The sequence below is a fragment of the Anthonomus grandis genome, chromosome 8 (assembly GCF_022605725.1).
Source record: "Anthonomus grandis grandis chromosome 8, icAntGran1.3, whole genome shotgun sequence".
In the NCBI taxonomy this organism is placed as follows: Eukaryota; Metazoa; Arthropoda; class Insecta; order Coleoptera; family Curculionidae; genus Anthonomus; species Anthonomus grandis.
Window position 1 is genome coordinate 13,133,776 of NC_065553.1, and position 18,955 is coordinate 13,152,730.

General features: G+C 31.4%; 1 protein-coding gene across 2 annotated transcripts in view; it reads right to left on the bottom strand.

Annotated features, from left to right (window-relative positions):
* LOC126740019 (myocardin-related transcription factor A-like) overlaps window positions 1-14,920 on the bottom strand; it is a 138,342-nt gene extending 123,422 nt beyond the window's left edge. Inside the window, exon 1 of one of the 2 annotated variants that reach the window (XM_050445893.1) lies at window positions 14,764-14,920. Coding sequence is in view for 1 of the 2 variants with exons in the window: in XM_050445892.1 (XP_050301849.1) it covers window positions 635-734 (100 nt within the window). In the remaining variant the exon portion in view is untranslated. Of the gene's footprint in view, window positions 1-634; window positions 942-14,763 lie in introns of those variants that run through there. The other variant, XM_050445892.1, reaches the window with a different exon arrangement.
* Between the last annotated feature and the right edge of the window lie 4,035 nt (window positions 14,921-18,955).

Here is an 18,955-nt window from a genome sequence, read left to right on the forward strand (position 1 = left end):
GACGTCAGAAAATCGATATAGATCTAAATAGAATTATATTATAGAAAAGCTAACGCTAATTTGAAGGTTAAAAATATTATTATGTGTGTCTTTCTTCTACACTGATTATTAATTGATTGTAGAAATGACGTAAAATATTAGTAAAGTTTATTTCCTCAGAGCTAGATAGATTTAACGGAAAAGGGTTTTGTTTTGGAGAAGTAAAACTAAGATCCTGCCTGAAGGTCTTATTTTTGTAAGATGTATTTTCTGGCATGTATTTTGCTTACGTGGCATAAAAAACCATATATTGTTAGGCCATTATAACCATTACTATTATTAAATCTGGTATGAAGTTTAATATGGCGCCCAACAAAAAAAAGTTGAGGATAGTTTCCAGAAGACGAAACATCGTATCATTATGGAAGAGTCCATGAAAACATGTAATTTATTTTGGTCTATGGCTGTAAATAATGTCAGGAAATTCTTTGTATTAGTCTAGTATTAATACGCAGCTTTGCCATAGATTAATTGACCTTTTGTCTTTAACAATTTCCCAGCAGAGCCTACGAAATTATTTACCTAAACTAATCTTATAAGAAACATTGTAAACTCTGGTTAGTTCACACAACAACACACATGTCGATCATCCTACCATCGCAGAGTTTGCACCTCTTCCTGGGCGGTTCCAATCCCGCACCTCCACCCTGATGATGTAGGACCGAGACCTGCTGTACTCCCGTGCTCACGGGCATTTCTCCTGGCGCCCTCTCGGTCACAGGACATCCTTGTTACTCGCGTTTATAGGCTTAAACCCGTTGAAAATACCGAGTTTTCCCTGAAAATGCCGCACCTGTTCGCTGAACACTCGTAACAATAACATGTTTTTTAGACCGAGGATGTCCTTAGTCGCTAATAAGACGGCATATTTTACCGTGATTCACTGTTTACGCTATGAAGAACGAGGTGCGTTAAAAAGTCCATTAAGGAGAAAAAATTGCTGGTGCATAAGGCACGGCGTCGCAATGCACGGGAAACTTACTGAGGCGTCCTGGCGTCAGCGTCGCGACGGCCGCGAGTTCGGAAAGTGGCGAGAACAGGCGAAGAGCGGCGAGTAAAAAGTGCTCACTAGTGGACATTATCGCGAAGGTAATTTGTGAGAATTTGGCGAGTCTCTGGATTGAAGCGATGTTGTCAGATCGATTTTAGGATTTTTTTTTTGTGGCATTAGGCCAGTTTAACCATGCAGCCAATTGCATATTAACAATATTCAATTTTATTTTTTCAAATCGATTAAAAAAACCCCAAAGTAGCACACAAAATGTACTAAGAAACAAAATTATTTTATATTAGTTATTATTACCTTATTTTATAACAAAGTTTTATAGATAAGTATGTGACAGTATAATAAAATATTTTTATAATACATTAAGTAAGTTGGCATAAAACAGATATAAAATCATTTTATAAAGGTTTTTTATTAGTAAGTTATATTAGGTGAACTAAGAGTTTTATAGAATAAATATGTGTTTTTGTCCACAAAATTGTTGTTTAAGAAGATTATTTGACTTAGAAGACTACGCTTTCAATTAATTTATGACATCTGCTAGAATAGAATCCGTTTTGTTTTTTTCTGCCAATACTTATTTATAAAGTATAATTTTTTTCAAAATGCCTATTTTCGCCATGTTGGCTTTTACGAATTCAATTAAATGCATATGCAATTTTAAGAAAAACGTACTTGAATTACGATCTAATTTATGATATTTCTAATTTATTTATGTATATAATATCGCTCTAAGGCAAAATTGAGCGAAAAAATTGCCATCGTTTAAATCTTAATTTTAGGAAATTCTTTTTACTTATCCAGAATCTTTAATATTCCGAAGGGGCATCAAAATTAAGATGGGAATATTAACACAAGAAAATATTTGACCGGAGAACCCTAAAATAATATTTTCCTATATAATAATCATTACAGATATGATCAGCTAAGCCGCCTTAATAGGCGTGCTGTTGTTTTCAATTTCACCATTTATCTTTTTACAAAAAGGTATAGAGCTTCTAAACTTATATTTTATAATTGTATTTACGTAGTTTTATAAGTTAGTAAAAAGACAATAATATAACATTAGTAAAATAATTTTGTCAATGCTTTATTATGGACTGGAATCGATTTTTAATCTTATATAAAACTATTAAACGAGTTTAATTAATAAAAATATTTTATTAGCGTGGGCCCTTTTTGATTTTCCACCCGATTTATAAATGCTTATAAGAGCAAGTTTGACGACAATAAAGATTTTTTGAAATGTTATATAGCGTGCTATATGATAATTTCAAGCACATTTATGCTGCTTGGACCTCGACGCATCTTTTAAAAAGTTGTAGTATAAAAAAATCTCATTTGCTCCCATCTACAATAAATAAATAAATAAACAATGCCTTTTATTTCATAAAATGTTTACAATAATAATGTATAAACAAAAACAGTGGACACAGCTACTCTACCGAACCAAGTTATAACCAAAACCAAACAACAAAGGCTTTCTGATAAATACATAAATAACACTAATGATCAGATTGGCACTAAAAATATTGGTGAGTGGCAACAAGTAGAACGTAGAAATAAAAGTAGGATTCGAAAAGGCGCTACAATAGTCGGCACTGCATTGGTAGAAACTGTGCCAAACCAAGGAGGATGCCCCCTAAAAGCAGCGCCACAACTTTCGTGCCTACACGTTTATAAACTAGACCCCATCTACAACTGCTATATTTACTACTTCATGCAGTAAAATATCTAAAGCCCAAGTATCCAGAGGTAAAATGCACAAAAATTAGCCTCTAAATATCCAGCCGACTAGGCCTCCTTTAAAGTTTGAGTGTCTGAAAGTAATTTAAATAGTATTATGGATCCCACACAATGGGCAGAGGGTACAAGAGTCAATAAGTTTTTCTCGTTCAGCAGAGATTTTAAAAAGCAACATAAATGTACAAATTATTTATAATTTTACATTATTTCATATTAACATACAAAACTTAGCCAATAAAGTTGATCAATTATCATTACTGTAATCATCAAAAATATTGTAAAGTTTTGGACGCAGAACTTTGTGGAATGGAGCTTTGCCAAGACTATTGATAATAATTGCACACAGATCCTCGATGCATCATGAAATATTTAGTACGTACATTCTTGGAGTGTCTCAATAATCTCCTATATGATCTCTCAGATAAGTATAAAAAAGTAGTGGTATTGGATGATTTAAATGTCCATTTTTATAAAACAGCCCAAAAGCACGATTTACTTGCAAAAGTAAATAGCTATAGTCTTAGAGCAACTATATTTGAATTCCCTAGAGTGTTTGATAAAAGTAAGTCTTGCCTGGACAATATGTTATAATTTAAACCAAATACTAAGGTTTATACTTTTTAAATAATTAAATAAACATGTAAAATTGAAAGGACATTCTACTTTGCAATCATTTATGTGATTCAAAAAAACACCTGGATTGCTTTTTTCACATTCAAAAAATATTTGATTAAGGTCGCCTATAATATTGCAGGTTTAGCATAAATTCAGTGGTAATTCTTTTATCTTATTATCAAGATGACCTGGATAACCGCGAAGCCGAAATTTTACTTTAATTATAATAGTTATAAATCGCCTGGACACATTTAGATCTTTATGCCAATATTATAAAGGTATTTTACTAAATATAATAAAGGTACTGACAATATATTGTAGGCGATTGCCCACAAACACTATTTCAAATATCATTCCATTTAGTAAATAATAGATGTTTTGTTATTGCCGTCATATTAGTAGATCCAAGTGAGTCTATAGCAATTCCATTACCAATACTATCTTCTCTAAAAGGGAGAGCCTTACTCTAGAAAAATATTATGCTTTTTTCGTTAGAATTATACGACAAATAAGTTTTTTAATTTCCCATGTGATTGGATCAACTTTATATCACGATGAGCAATATCTTTTCTCAATAGAATGTAGCACAGATCTAGAGTCAATAAAAATCAGTGCTTCTCTAATCGCAATACTTGAAAAGATGCTAAATTTGTATGTAATTTATATTACCATTTTTTAATTAAAGAAGGAATGTAAAATGTAAATAGAGGAATAATGGAGCAGCTATCTGTAGTTTCTGATGCATTCATATAAATATACAAGCCTTTATAAGTAACTAATTAAATTATCCTTGAAGTCAGGATATTTGGTCGAAATTTTTTGTAGAGGTGTAAATTAGTCTAAAGATGAAAAATCATATGGAGCTATATATAGATAAGTATCTATTATAGGACAAATGTCTAATCAGAGGACATCGGAAAAATGAGGGAGAGTAATTACGTTGCCTGAGTATTGAAAAAAATGGATTTGTGTGTTGACTATGCTTTATTCATTATTTCATATATTTATACTTGGATACAGGATATTTTGATCAAGATTTTTCATTTGGATCAAGCTACTAATTCCAGCGCAGTTTGTGATCAGTCAGAAATGCCTAATTTGCTCGAATATCTTATAAGCAGTAAATAAATATAAAAACACTACAGTTTATGTACTCAGTAATAGTACGTCGACTGACCCAAACTTAGTTTTGTATGTTAATTTTTGACTGTATGGAAAGTGACTCGGTTTATCTCGGGATACCCACATTTTTCTAAAGCCTTTGACAAGGTTAATTATAATTATGATGCTTTACTCTAAGCTTGATGCCTTTTCTTTCACGGTTTTATGAGTCATAAGATTACATTTACAAGGTAAATAAATAAAAAAGACCTTATTGTGATTAATTGTATAAATTAAAAATAATTAATATTAAAAAAGGACAGAGATACCCTGCAATCCCATCCAAACTGGGACACAGTGTACACAATTGATCACATCTCTCAAAGCGTGTCCTTCTGAGATTTGTGATCAATCAAATTCCATTTCGAGTTATAAATTACATTTCGGCTTTCTTCAGAGATTCTCAGCTAATTGTTCAATATTTACTTTTAAGATGTTATATTTCTCTTGTTCAACCCATTCTGTATAAATACCAACAGATTAATTCGAGAGTTTTACACAATATCTGCTTTCTTCAACGAGGATTATTAATGTTGTCATGACTGACTTTGGAATAATTTAGAAACACTGAGGGTTCAGTCCTCTATTAGAGACTATTCAAAAGATGAAAATGCGAAACTGCCATGCCGTTACCTGGTCGTAAGCAAGAAATTTCAAATCGCTTTCTATAAAAAAATTAAGGTTTGGGTCTTCCTAATTTCATTTACCGTCATATACATTCATCATTGTAGTGAGAATAGTAATTATAACTCAACTAGTTTTTGATCTCTGATTTTATGTTCTATGGACTGCATAGGCAAATATTGGGAAAAAATCTCTTTACTTTGGAAAATGATTGTAAATAAATCCAAGAATCGGCTTCATAGTCCATATGATTACTCCATAATCATTAATATAAAGCAAATGAATCTATCGAAAATAGGAAAATATTTTAAGAAAGTTAAATTTCAAGACGCTATTTTTCTACAAACCGCGTGAAAATCTGGCGATCTCGTAGTCTGTAATATAACCTTCTAAAGCTAAATTTTTGCCAGACAATTGCAGAGAAACTAAGGATTCGACATTAATCCAGTTACTCATTTCTAATTTATATGGCCATTTTTACATGCGAATATCGTAGTTAAAGAAAAGCTTCAAAAAAGCAGATCTCAAGGTGCCGTCATTGATCCGTGCGTGACTACTCGATGGTACTTTAGTTCCCAAGATTATTCCATAATCTCGTCCTTATAAAGAAAAGGAAAGTCTCCAGTTGGTTGTATCTCTTCTAGTTTCATATTTCCTTTTCCTATTTCTTCTTCTACTGACGGAATTTTGATAGGTGAATCTTAGGTTCAACAAGATATAGAAAAAACCTACATGTCAAGGTGCTTTTCTATTATTCTATAGATAAAGGAATTCATGCTACTTAGTTTCTATGATTATGTTATAAAAGCTTTTAAAGGACGAAGAATACTATGCAGGTGGTACCTCATCTGGTTTCTTATCTATTCGCATTTCTCTGGAAGGCACTTTTGTAAATTCAGAAGTTTTCTTAAATTTCAGGCTGCTGCTATCGATCATAATCTTGTATTAAAATATACTATCAAACAGAAAAGACTATCCAGATAGTTCTACCTCTTGGAAGTTGCCAATCTCCTTTTTTTACTTGTATTTCTTTTTTCTATAGATGGCGTTTTTATAGATGAATGTAAAATTTCAAGATGCTATTTTATTATCGTGTGGAGTGAGAGCTTTCTGCTAAGTTAGTACCCTCAAACATTTCATAAGCTCATCTTTATAATGCTAGGGATACTGTCCAAATGGTTGTACCGCTTCTAGTTTCTTTTCTCATATTTCTATTTGTTTTTCTTGTTTTATGTATAGCATGTGTCTTATTTTAACTAAGTTGTGGGTTCAAGAACCTCTAAAAAAGGTCAATTTCAAACGGAGTTAAAACTTGCTCCTAAATTATAGTTTGCCTCCTCTGATTATGGCATAATTTCGTCCTTATAAGGCTGAATCGGACAATCCTGAACATCTATAATCACGCCTCTTCAAATATCCTAAATGTGGAATTTCTAGAGGCTAAAATGTGGATCAAAAATGATACTTTTAGGATTTTGAGGTTGTATCCTTCATGTACAGATCTTCTTAAATCCAAACGTAAAAACCAATTCATTAAATTAAAAACCAATTTAGATGCTTTCGACATCTAAAAATGAAAAATCCCTCTTTGAGCACTGTAAGATAAATAAGTGGCTCATAATTTCAACAAAATTTCCACTTATCTCTTCAAAATACATGCAACATAAACCATTTATGGCACATACATCTACTATTATATCATCTATAAATGAAGACTACATACATTTGAGGTGAAGCTTCTTAAGAAGGTTCTCTATGTAGGTGTGTGTAACTTAACTATACAATAACTATACAATTTTTCTTCATTTAATAATGCTATGATTCCTGACCTTTCTTTCATCCATAACCTTTGACTCTGAAATGAAAAAATCAATCTGTTATATCCGAATATATTGATTTATCGCCTCAGCACTACCTTGGCTCTGAAAGTACATTGGCACAATATTCAATAAAGGCCAATGATCCTTCAAATTATAAATATTCTGATTGGTGAATTCCCTACCTTCATCAGATTGGAACATAACAGAGACTTCAAGGGTGGCAACACAAATTTAAACTTTGCAATTGCTAACCATAAAATAGTGTTCACTACTAATGTTTTACTTTTAACAAAAATTGTTAATTTTGTTTTAATTTCTTCCTAATGATTAGGCGTTATCGGTGTGAGGTATACCTAAGTAATCTGTTACAGCATTCTTAAATTTTCGGTGTTTATCTCTGAAACTATGTCTCCCAAAAATAAATAGCAAGGTTATCTGTGTTTAAAATACTATTTTATATTGAGATGTTTGGTTAATATTATTTGTTTACATGTTAGATAATTTTAAGCAATGACTCACAACAATTGGTAATGCTTTTTGAAAGAGGCATATTAAAATGTAGTGTCAAAAACTTAAGTCTATTTGCAATGAAATGCGTTTATCCATGTAGTGTATAGAAATGCACTGTAATAAAAATATGGTGAGAAATTGATGATAGCAGCCACTAAAATGCTAAATAATCATTTTATGCATGTCAATAAATCTGCCTTTTTTTCCCCATAAAATTAAATGGCTCGTAAAACATCACACATAACATTGTATGAAGCATAAATATAATGTATTAATTAAATTAATACATATATTACTATTAAACAATTTAAATTTAATAAAAACAATGCAAATACATTATCTAATCAGACAATACCACTATATGCTTAATAAAAACGATTTAATGTTATTAAAACATTCCTTTTTGCCGAATAACCGAAAATAGTTTTTACGACAAAATTTAAAGCTATTTCAACCAGCATAAAGCCTCATTCAGTGGATTTAACTTTTACGACTTTCACAAACCGAAAAACAATTTAAAAATAAAATAGTAGAAATAAGAAGTAAAACTGAGATTCGGACTTGGTCTTTTTGAACATGGGCCAACAGATATTGTGTACGGCGATTCGACCTATTTTTAGTAAATACAAAATTGTGTAAAAACTTAAAAATACCTATTGTTGGGCAAGGATTTGACAGGGACATTTATAAAAGATCTGTAAATAAACGGCTGTTTATTCTACAAATAATAAATGTATTGTGATTATTGTACTTACCTTCACTAGAAAAGTAGATACATATTACTTTTGTTTATATTATGCACAATGATATGTTGACCTGGGTCTCATAGACTAAACATAATTAATATATTCATGCCTGTAAGAGATCCCTTGTTTTTCAGAACAATTTAAGTATTTTTACATATTTATTTATTTAATATTTCACAGCTCCTATCAATTTAGAGTACAATTAAACTACTAATTAACACTTATTGCATTACTTAGTATCTACTACGAATTGAATAGTCATTAAATGTTAACAAACAAGCTGTGTAGCTTAATTGATTATATTATAGAGAACACTAAATAATTTACAGTAATAGTAATTAAGAATATCATAAAACAAACTCTTTTAGTATGTCTACCATAATGCTTAACATAAAGTTTTACAAGAGAATTTTCCTTGAAATAAAAATGCCTGGATTCATCCACCTTAAGGAGTAATTAAATGTTCAAGAACTTGTTCATCTTGCTAGGACAGCCCAGCCTAATAAAGACAATAGTCACAGTCAACAAGAGATTTATCTCAATTATATGACAAAACCTTATTTTGACACCTTCCACCCAAATTCTTAAACTACACTTGTGTGGCAATAGATTTAAAATACTTAACATTTGTTTGGACATTCGTGGTAAGCCATTGGCATAATGAATGCTTTATGCTTCCAGAAGATATTTTAGTCTATTGTGAACACTCACCATACCATACTGTACAACTAGAAAATCTTCTCTAGTTTTAGAGATATACTGGTCAATCAAATATTTTTAAAGTTTCAACTTTTCAGCTACTTGTGGCTATAAAGTTTTAGCAACTATTATTTTTGTAATTATCATGTACATAAATCATATATTGTACATTTTTGATTCTACATGAATAAAACATTGGAATTTGATTCCATCTGTGAACTATGTAAAATAGCAAGTATACAAAAGGAATGTAGTGTATCTGCACAGCGATATGGTCGAATTTTTCGTATTAATAACTTTAATAAGTTTCGTCAACTTTCAGCTCTTGAGTCCTGGAATTCTATTTTCGATTTATCTTCCTTTCACACAAAAATTGTTAAGCTCTTTGATGCTTCCTTCCCAATGATTAAAATCAAGCCGAAATGCAAACCTATAAAACCTTGGTTCACGAGGGGTTTGAAAGTATCTTCAAGAAATCTGAGATCTCTTCACACAATAAGAAAGTTCACTGACTCTCCAGTTTTTTATAACTATTTCAATTCTTACCGAGCCTTGTATCGTCGTCTGATAAGAATCTCTAAGCAAACTTACTACTCCAACCGTTTAAGTGGTTCATCTAACAAATATAAGGAGAGTTGGAAAATTATTAATGATATTCATCACAATTGTGGTAAGCAGTCAAGACAATGCCCTGAAGTCTCTCCCAATGATTTTAACAATTTTTTTTCTAATATTGCTCTACAACTTCAGCAAAATTTTTTTCTTTATGCCAGCCATTCATGTTCCAAATTCCTTCTTCTTTATACCTACAAACCTAAACGAACTCAAGGATATTCTGTATACTGAAAAAAAATAAAAATTCAACTGGAGAAGACAACCTTTCAGCTAAGATTTTTCTCAACCTTCCAGAAACGGCGCTAAACGCACTGGTTGACACAATTAACCTTTCTTGGAGCAAGGGAATATTGCTCCAAGATTGCTTCCTATCTGCAAGATCGGCAACAACGAGTGCTTGTAGGACCTAAGTACTCTGATTATCACTTTGGGAGTTCCTCAGGGTTGAGTTTTGGGGCCTATACTTTTTCTCCTATACATAAATGATCTTACCAATCTTAATGTACGGGGGAAATTTACTCTATTTGCCGATGATACCACACTTCTCACACTGGGCACAGCCCAGACACAGATACTCTGCGAACTACATTAGCAACTGATCTTCAGGCAGTAAATCTCTGGTTTGAATCAAACTTGCTGTCACTAAATCCTCAAAAAACCAAATTATTGTGTTTTAAGTGTGCTCTAGACCACATGCCTTTTTCTAATTCAGTAGTTCAGCTGTTTGATAATACAACATTTTTGGGTATATTCATTGACAGAGAACTCAGATTTGAAGAGCATATCCTCGGTACTTGCAAAAAGGTGTCTACAGGTTGTTTTGCAGTCAGAGCGGCTACCCTGGAGCTTGGCACGGAGTTTGGAAGATCTGTATATTTTTTATTAGTTGAATCCAACCTTAGGTATGCCATTTGCTTCTGGGGTAATGCAGCTGCCTACCTTCTACAAACGCTGCTTGTTTTACAGAAGCGTGCTGTACTTTACATCTGTGGGGCTAAACCAAGAGATTCCTGTCGCCCATTATTTGTTAGGCTCTACATTCAGGAAGTGGCCTGCTTACTTTTTGCAAATCGCTTTAAAATTATAACCCCAAATCCAAGATACTTAACGCGTCAAGTCAAGACCGATCTAAATCTTCCAATCCCCTCCTCCACATTAACTAAAAAATCTATTTTCTAGGAGGGAATCAAAATTTTCAATCATTTACCAGGTGGAATCAGGGAGGCAACATGTATTGACACTTTTAAACGTAAATTGAAAATACTTTTGACCGAAAAATGTTACTATTCACTGGATGAATACTACGTCGACACATTCTAATTTTCCCTAAGTGTAAGTTTACAGTATTTGAATTGTTTGTATGGTTAGAATTCTTTGCTGTCTTATACTTGAGGGGATAATAATTATGGAATTTAATTTACTTTTTATGTATTTTTTTTCTGCTGTTCTTATGTATTGTTTTCTGATGTTTGTTTCAGAACTCAAGTGTGTATGGGGTGTAGTGGTTAAGTTTAGTGGTATTAACTTAAGGTAGCTTTGTTTAGAACAATTTTTCTTTGTTAATAACAATAAAGCATGTATTTTTTTTTTTAAACATTTGATTTGAAGGCAATGGATAATAAAAACTCTTTCTGTACTGGATCAATTCTGTAGCTATCATAGATTCTTATGTTTAGATATAAAATACTAATTTTATATCCAGAGCAACAAATTGTAATATAGGCAACACAGTTTTCCATTTAAAAAAATAAATAAAATTAGAGATGGAGCTCAGGGATTCTAATGTTACCAATTTTTAATTGGCGCAGTCAATAGGATTATCATAGATCCCATATTTTTACTTTTGTTTTTACAATTTATTGGCAATCAAACAATTGAATTCTTAGGTATCAGCCAGGGTTTAGAAAAAAGGCATCAAACTTCAAAAAGCAAAAATCCTGAAAGCAATAAATCACTGCAATATCTTCAAGAAATTGAAGTGAGGAAAATAGTAAAATTCCATGATCCAAATACAACTTATAAGTGATAAAAATAGTAAATGTTAATGGCATTTTAAATAGAAGTTCTATATGATGTATAACGTTTACGTGAATTACAAAATAATTATATTATATAGCATCACATATTTAAAGTACTGCTGGTAGTAGAGTTTAGAGCTCAATAACATAGAAAAATCTAAATTTGTTAGTGAAATTGAACATCTAGAGTGAATGCTGCAACAGACCCTATTATGTTTTATGGAAAAAAAAAATAAGAAAAAATTCTCCTTAAAGTCAACTGTTCTTGAATACACAGAGAGCTAAAAAAATTTCTTGGATGTATATATATATAATAGACATACATACATGAAAGACATATAGGGAATAGAGAATTTGTAAAGTTTTCAAATATGATCAGTGTCAAAAACAGATGGTTTTATTTATCTAAGCCATTTATTGAGAAGTTCAGGACTATTTCAGAAAGTTTAGAACTTTGAGGTAGAGTTTCCAGAATTACAACCCACACAACAAAGGATATTGATTTTAATATTTTAAGGATAAAATATAAGTCCGCTAGGTCTGTTTTAACAACTGAGTTTCTCTAGAAAATTTATTTTAACAATCACCTCCATACCTATTTTAATTCTGAATATTATACCCACAAGATATAAGACACTTAAACCCATCTTACTGCCAATAATGTAGAGCGATCATTATAAAATTATTTTCTTGTCCGTCATGGTCATAAATGTGTAGAAGAAGTACAATTTTAAGATGATTGTGCACATTGCCGAAGATTAAAATGAGATAGCAAGTGAAAAACTGAATTTTGGACTCTCAGCCACAGGATTCCTGGACGATCTCCTTAAGGCACCTAGTAATTCTTAATCAGATTGAGTTCAAAATCCCAATGATCCAAATCCTCAAATTTGGGATACTCTGTAATTTTCCCGATCAGTCTAATTAACTATATTTTACATAATTAATTTTTAGATTGCCAAAATAATTAAACCTACACCTAAATATAACACAGACTGGCATGCATATGTAGAGTAGTGTAAGTTAAACATCTTACACCAGACCAATTGGATAACACTACCTTTTTGATTGTGTAGTTTGAACTATGTTTAATCAAACCAAATCAAATAGTTTTATTGTGTCATTACAATGTTGTTTACACTTACCAAAAGATGTTTAAGTAGTTTACAAGTATTCTAAAGAAAAAATATTCATGAAAAAAAGAACTTTTGAAAAAAATGTTATTCTCCTAAAAAATCAAAACTGTTTTAACTATTAATATTTTTTAATAGAAATGTACATAAATACTCTCAAAATATGTTTAATATAATTTATTTAATTCCAGCACATCTATACATGATAATCAACACACATCATGGTTTCTGACAAGACTGGCAACGCATCTTCATTTCTTGATCTTTTTTGAGCACCTACTGTTGCAAATTGTTATTTTGCCTTCTTTGGAAATTGTATGCCATTGTGCACTACAGCAAATGTATGCACTTAAACAAGATTTTAAAATTAGTGCTTGACCTATTTCTCACCTAAAAAGCCATTTTTATATGACCAAAATAGAAAATAGCAAATGAATTGTTACAATTTTTGTGTGCTATATTTGGTTAAAGTTGATGTATGGGATTAGTTTAGATTGTATTTTCAATATTAACATTGTGTCTTTTTTGTTGTCCTTAGGTTTTATTGGTTGCAGCCAGATTGCACAAAAGCTTAATCGAGTGGAATTCCCATCCAGCAGAATGGAAACTGCTATGCTCAACAAACTGCACATTTTTATTTAAGCTTTAACTAAATTACTTTTATAAAAACTGGTTTAATAATAACATTGAGAATTGTTAATTTTTTATATTTAAAAAGATTTCCACTGAATTTCCAAAGAGGTAACTTAAGATAAGTCTAATAAGAATTATTAAACAATACTGTTGGAAATTTATATATTCTCAGAAATGTTCCATTTAAAATAAGCCTAATTAACGCTTGGAAAACTGTAAAAGAAATTTTTATAAAAATTCACTACTTAATTATATCAATACACCTTAACAAACATTGTAATTTCATTTATATTTTCACTATTTCATTAAACCAATTTAAAACTACCTACACAATTAAATTTTTTATAGTGACACATATATTTTCAGGTAGTAAGAGAAATTTGTTTGATATGTACAGTTTCCTTCACCAATAATCAATTTTGCTAGTTCTTTTATCATCAAAGGTGCTGCTAGCAGAGCTTTCAACACCTTTGACAATAGAATATAAAGGCAAAGTAGAAAAATAGAACATTGATGGAGGCAACTATAAGGGTATAGTAGTAATGGAAATATATTTTTAGTTTGTTTTTTTGTTATTGTTCTTTTTGATCTACTTTTTTACAATAGAATATTAATGTAATAAAGAAATAAAGAGTTTAAAATTATATAATAGGTCTATGAGGATCCATGAAAAATAGGGTATAGAGTACACCCAAGATCAAAGCAATTTTGGTTTTTTCTTTCTGATATAACTCTGATTCTGATATATAATACAAAACATAAACAAAGAACAGCTCGGGAATATTTTTAATGTACTTGCTTCATTATGTACTTCCTACACATCTTTTAAAAAGTCTACAAAGTGGTCAAAATAAAAAATTACTCTTAGTTCCCCATCTAAGTTTTAAACAATAGAATGATAATTAATTCAAAATTCAGTAGTTAGTGTTGAACAATCACCTTGTATCTGGCAAAAAAACTTGTTTGTTTACAACCTAATCTGCATTAATTATATGCCTTAGGTAATAATGTATTCTTGAGAGTGGATAAGATCTATTTTTAGCACAGATTTTCAGCAGGTGAACACTTCTTAAACAAAGAACACTATTTCTGTTAGTCCTGTATCCTAAGAGACTAAATTTAATTGGTCAAACTGAATAAAAATTGAAAAAAAAAAACAGAAAGTTCCTCTTTGACAGTTGTCAGAAACATAAGAAAACACCGGCAGGCTCCGATAACATTAAAAAAAACGTTTGGACAATGTAGTTTTAGAGATTTATTATAAAACCAAAACAATATCCCTGAATAGCACCAAAATATTGATAAAACAGGGAGAATAATCATGTGTTATCCACAAGCAAAGTACGTGGGTGGTGCTTTTTACCTGAGACGTAAAAATTGCACTTTTGAGGCACTTACCTTGGTTGAATGTTGGTTTTAAGCTCGCAGTAGGTTTGCGAGACTCTACATTTGAAAAAACACGCCCGAAATATAAAGAAAACAAGAAAAATCAATGAACAAAATAATTTTTATCAGATGTCATAACACCGAGAAAGATCAACAACACGAACCCTCGAACGCCATTTTGAAATATGACAATTGACAGGTAAAACTATTTTGACAGAATGACAGTACTAAGAGCTCATTTAGACGTGAATAAATGCGTTGCGGAATAAAAAGATCATAAGTATATTATTTTTGAATAAGCTATATTCAAATAGGGTCTCCCAAAATTAGTGGACGAAACGCGAACCCTGTATTCTTTGGTCAAAAATAACCTCACTTTTTTCTATAAACATATATCGGCAAACGCCCCCCCAAGGGAGCTACGCCCCTTTTAAAGGGGGCACCTGAAGATGGTTTTTCCACTTATTTTCGAAACGGGTAAATATAAAAATTTGAAATTTTGGTAGTCTCCCAATTTTGATATGCTGAATTTAGTTGTCATTTCATAATTTACCCGTTTCGAAAATAAGTGGAAAAAACCATCTTCAGGTACCCCCTTTAAAAGGGGCGTAGCTCCCTTGGGGGGCGTTTGCCGTTATATGTTTATAGGAAAAAGTGAGGCTATTTTTGACCAAAGAATACAGGGTTCGCGTTTCGTCCACTAATTTTGGGACACCCTGTATACAAAATTATTATGAAGGTAAACCAACAGGATCATTTTAATGAATGTTTGAGACTAGCAACTTATTTAGTTATTTCAATATACAGTAGAGCCAATTTACAAAAATGATATTAAATAAAACACAATACTATTATCTAGTATTGTATAACAATACAAATATTACTAGTATTACCAAAAAAATATATATAGATACTTCAGAACAAATAATTATTAACAAAGCCAAAAACTTCATGCAAAAATAATTTAACACTATAAAAGAAACGTAGCTTAAAAGTTAAGATTGACAATGTTTGATTTGAATGTTGCTCGAAAATGGATCCAATCTATTTTCATTAAAGAAACGCATAGTCCTGGTGAGTGAAGAAAAAAATCCATAATTGGCTGAATGATAAGGTGAAAGAAACATTATAGAGGATAATAAGGTTAACCTTTCTTTGACAAGTGTTAAAAAGAAACTGCTCCCAAGGTAATAGGACAATGATCTAAACCATGCAAGATCTTACAAAATGATAAAGCATCATGTCGTCTAATTTAAAGATAAGACATATCAAACCGGATACTGATAACATTAGAGCTTATGTAATAATTACGAAAAATATTAACATCAACACTATAAGCAAGGGATCTTAAGAAACTTTTCAGTACAGCCTTAATGTGTTATATAACAATTATAATAAGGGGGCTAAATTACAAACGCATACTTAAGGAACGCAAGGAACGAACCAAAGAGCAATAAAATAATTTGAAATAGTAAGGTGAAAGGTGTACACTATTTCTAGGGATATATTCAAAACTATTCATATTTCTGTTAAAATTATCCAAAATGTGCGTTGAAAAATTTAGCTTGGAATCGAGAAGAACATCTTTAAATAAAAAATATAAATATATATAAGGTATATATAAAATATATATCTTTAACTGTATCAACTAACCTAAGTTTACTATTATTGATAATTAATAATAAAATGTTAACGACCGAACGAAATACATACATACATACTTCTTTCCTCTTTAGTTCTAGATTATTGCTAATCGACCACTTAGCAATATTATTTAAATCCAATTAAAGTAATAAGTTTATATAGTTTAAAATCAGCAAAAGTAAGATACTTTGAAGAAACAGTTACATCCCTCAAATTATGAGTAAGATAAAAAAAGACAGTATCAATATGCAAATCTTAACGCACACCTGAAAATACATTAATAATATTAGAAATATAATTAATTATCCTAAGTGCGACAAGATAAAAAACTATGACAAAATTCGACCAAGGCTCACCAAGGCCCATAGCCCAAACTTCCTAACCAGATGATGATGACCTTATCAAAGGCTTTTGAGAACTTTGTATACATAATGTCAACCTATATAGACCCCTCAAATGCATCGATCAGATCATACTGGTAAGTCAATAATTTAGTTAACCATAGATCTATCCTGTGAAAAGCCACGCTGATAATGACTAAGCAATCGATCACTTACAGTGCCATAAAAATTGTACAGAAAATAACCTGTCAAACAGCTTAGGAAACAGACTGAAAACACACACAATTCAATATTTACAAATAATAGGTTTGTCGCTATTTTTATGAATTGGTTTATTACCAATTCATAAAATTCATAGAACATCAAAACGCTATCTTTCAAGAAAGCGATAATATCTGCCAACTTTAAAAAAACATTATAAAATGGTCTAATGGTCTATAATCCTTCTGGCTTTACTCCGCTCTATCATTGAAACCCAAGTCACAAAAGCTCGAAGATTTCAGAGAGTTTTCTGATATATTCATTATTATCAGGTACTTGTTTACGTAACAGTGTCTTGTTAAAAAATCTAGTATTATCATTACCACTTTTCAGTTGTCGCTGAGTAGATTTGGGATAAATTTAGGTTAAAATTTCTTATAAATAAAAAATCTTATATAGTTTCTGCGATCTCGTTGCTGGTATCTAGGGCCACCAACTGTCAAATTGTCTTGCTCAGTTACAATTAATTATTAAGTTCTACACATGGCTTTTAAAATAAAATTTTTGGATTTTAGGTAATTCTCCTATAATCGTCGTATAATCGCCGGAAGCCCATTTCTGCACATTTTTAGTTGATTGCAATAATTGCCTCTATTGTGCATCGATTAAGCTGGTTTAAAAAAATCTAAATTGTATGTGTATTTGTATTTACTTTGTAGGCTTATGATTGTTCCTAAAGGATTTACACCTTTGTGTAGGATTTGATAGGAGGAAGCCTTGATATACAGGGTGTTTCCTAACTACGGTACGAAACTATACAGGGTGAATCGTTAGGTCGTTTTATGAAAAAAAGTTCCTATGAACGTATGTCGGGAGTTGCTTTGTTTCTGAGATACAGGGCGATGAAGGTTCAAAAAAATAACGGTATTTTAAAAATACTATAACTATCCTTAAACCGATTTGGTTGAAATTTGGTGCAGTTATTTAAAGTTATAAGACGCCTATTTAGCTGAAACTAGATTGAAATTATTAGGTCCAGTGGCGTGTCAGTGGGCACCACATGCTTATTGTTGAAAAAAAAACAAGGCCAATAATTGTTTTGCAGCTTTTTATTTATTTTTGTATTTAAGCAACTAAAAATACAACTTTTTCGTATCTTATATTATCTTCATATCTGGCTTTGTTTTCGAAAAAAAAAATTAAAGTATCTTTAACTCATTCTAAAAATTATCCATGGACGACAACATGAAATAAAAACCAATTAATTCGATAAACAATTTCGACCTTAAAGTAAATGAGCAAAATGCCCACCTTTTGACAAAATACACGACTGCAAACGATTTGTCATTGAGTGTCTGACACGCTCAAAAATACCTGGAGTATCCCTTATGATATTGCAATTGACAATTATCCGATTCCTCAAGTCATTCACATCTAGAACAGGAGTTTTATAAACAAGAGCCTTCAGATGGCCCCATAAATAGTAATCCAGGGGATTCATATTAGGACTGCGAGCCGGCCAATTTTGAGGTGCTGCACGTCCAACCCAGCAATTAGGGTAGATGACGCCGAGATGCTGACGAGCAAGAACACTGAAATGAGCTGGAGCCCCGTCGTGCATAAAACACATGTTGACTCTTACTTGTAGGGGTACTACTTCTTCTAATAAAGTGGGTAAATGATGTTGCAAGAGATCCGTGTAGGATTCACCTGTTAATCTTGCCGGTAAAAAAATGGGCCAATTAGGTAGTCACCAATAATTCCTATCCAAACGTTCAGAGAAAATTGTTGCTGAAAATGAGTTTCTCTAATAACGTGGGGATTTTCGTCGGCCCAAAAATGATCATTGTAGAAGTTCATAATAGCATCTCTTGAAAAATTTGCCTCGTCCGTAAATAAAATATTTGGTAGGAAATTATTATTATGTGCCATCGTATGAATCAACCACCTGCAAAACATTAATCTTGGATGAAAATCCCGAGGCAGTAGAGCTTGTACACGCTGTATGTGATATGGAT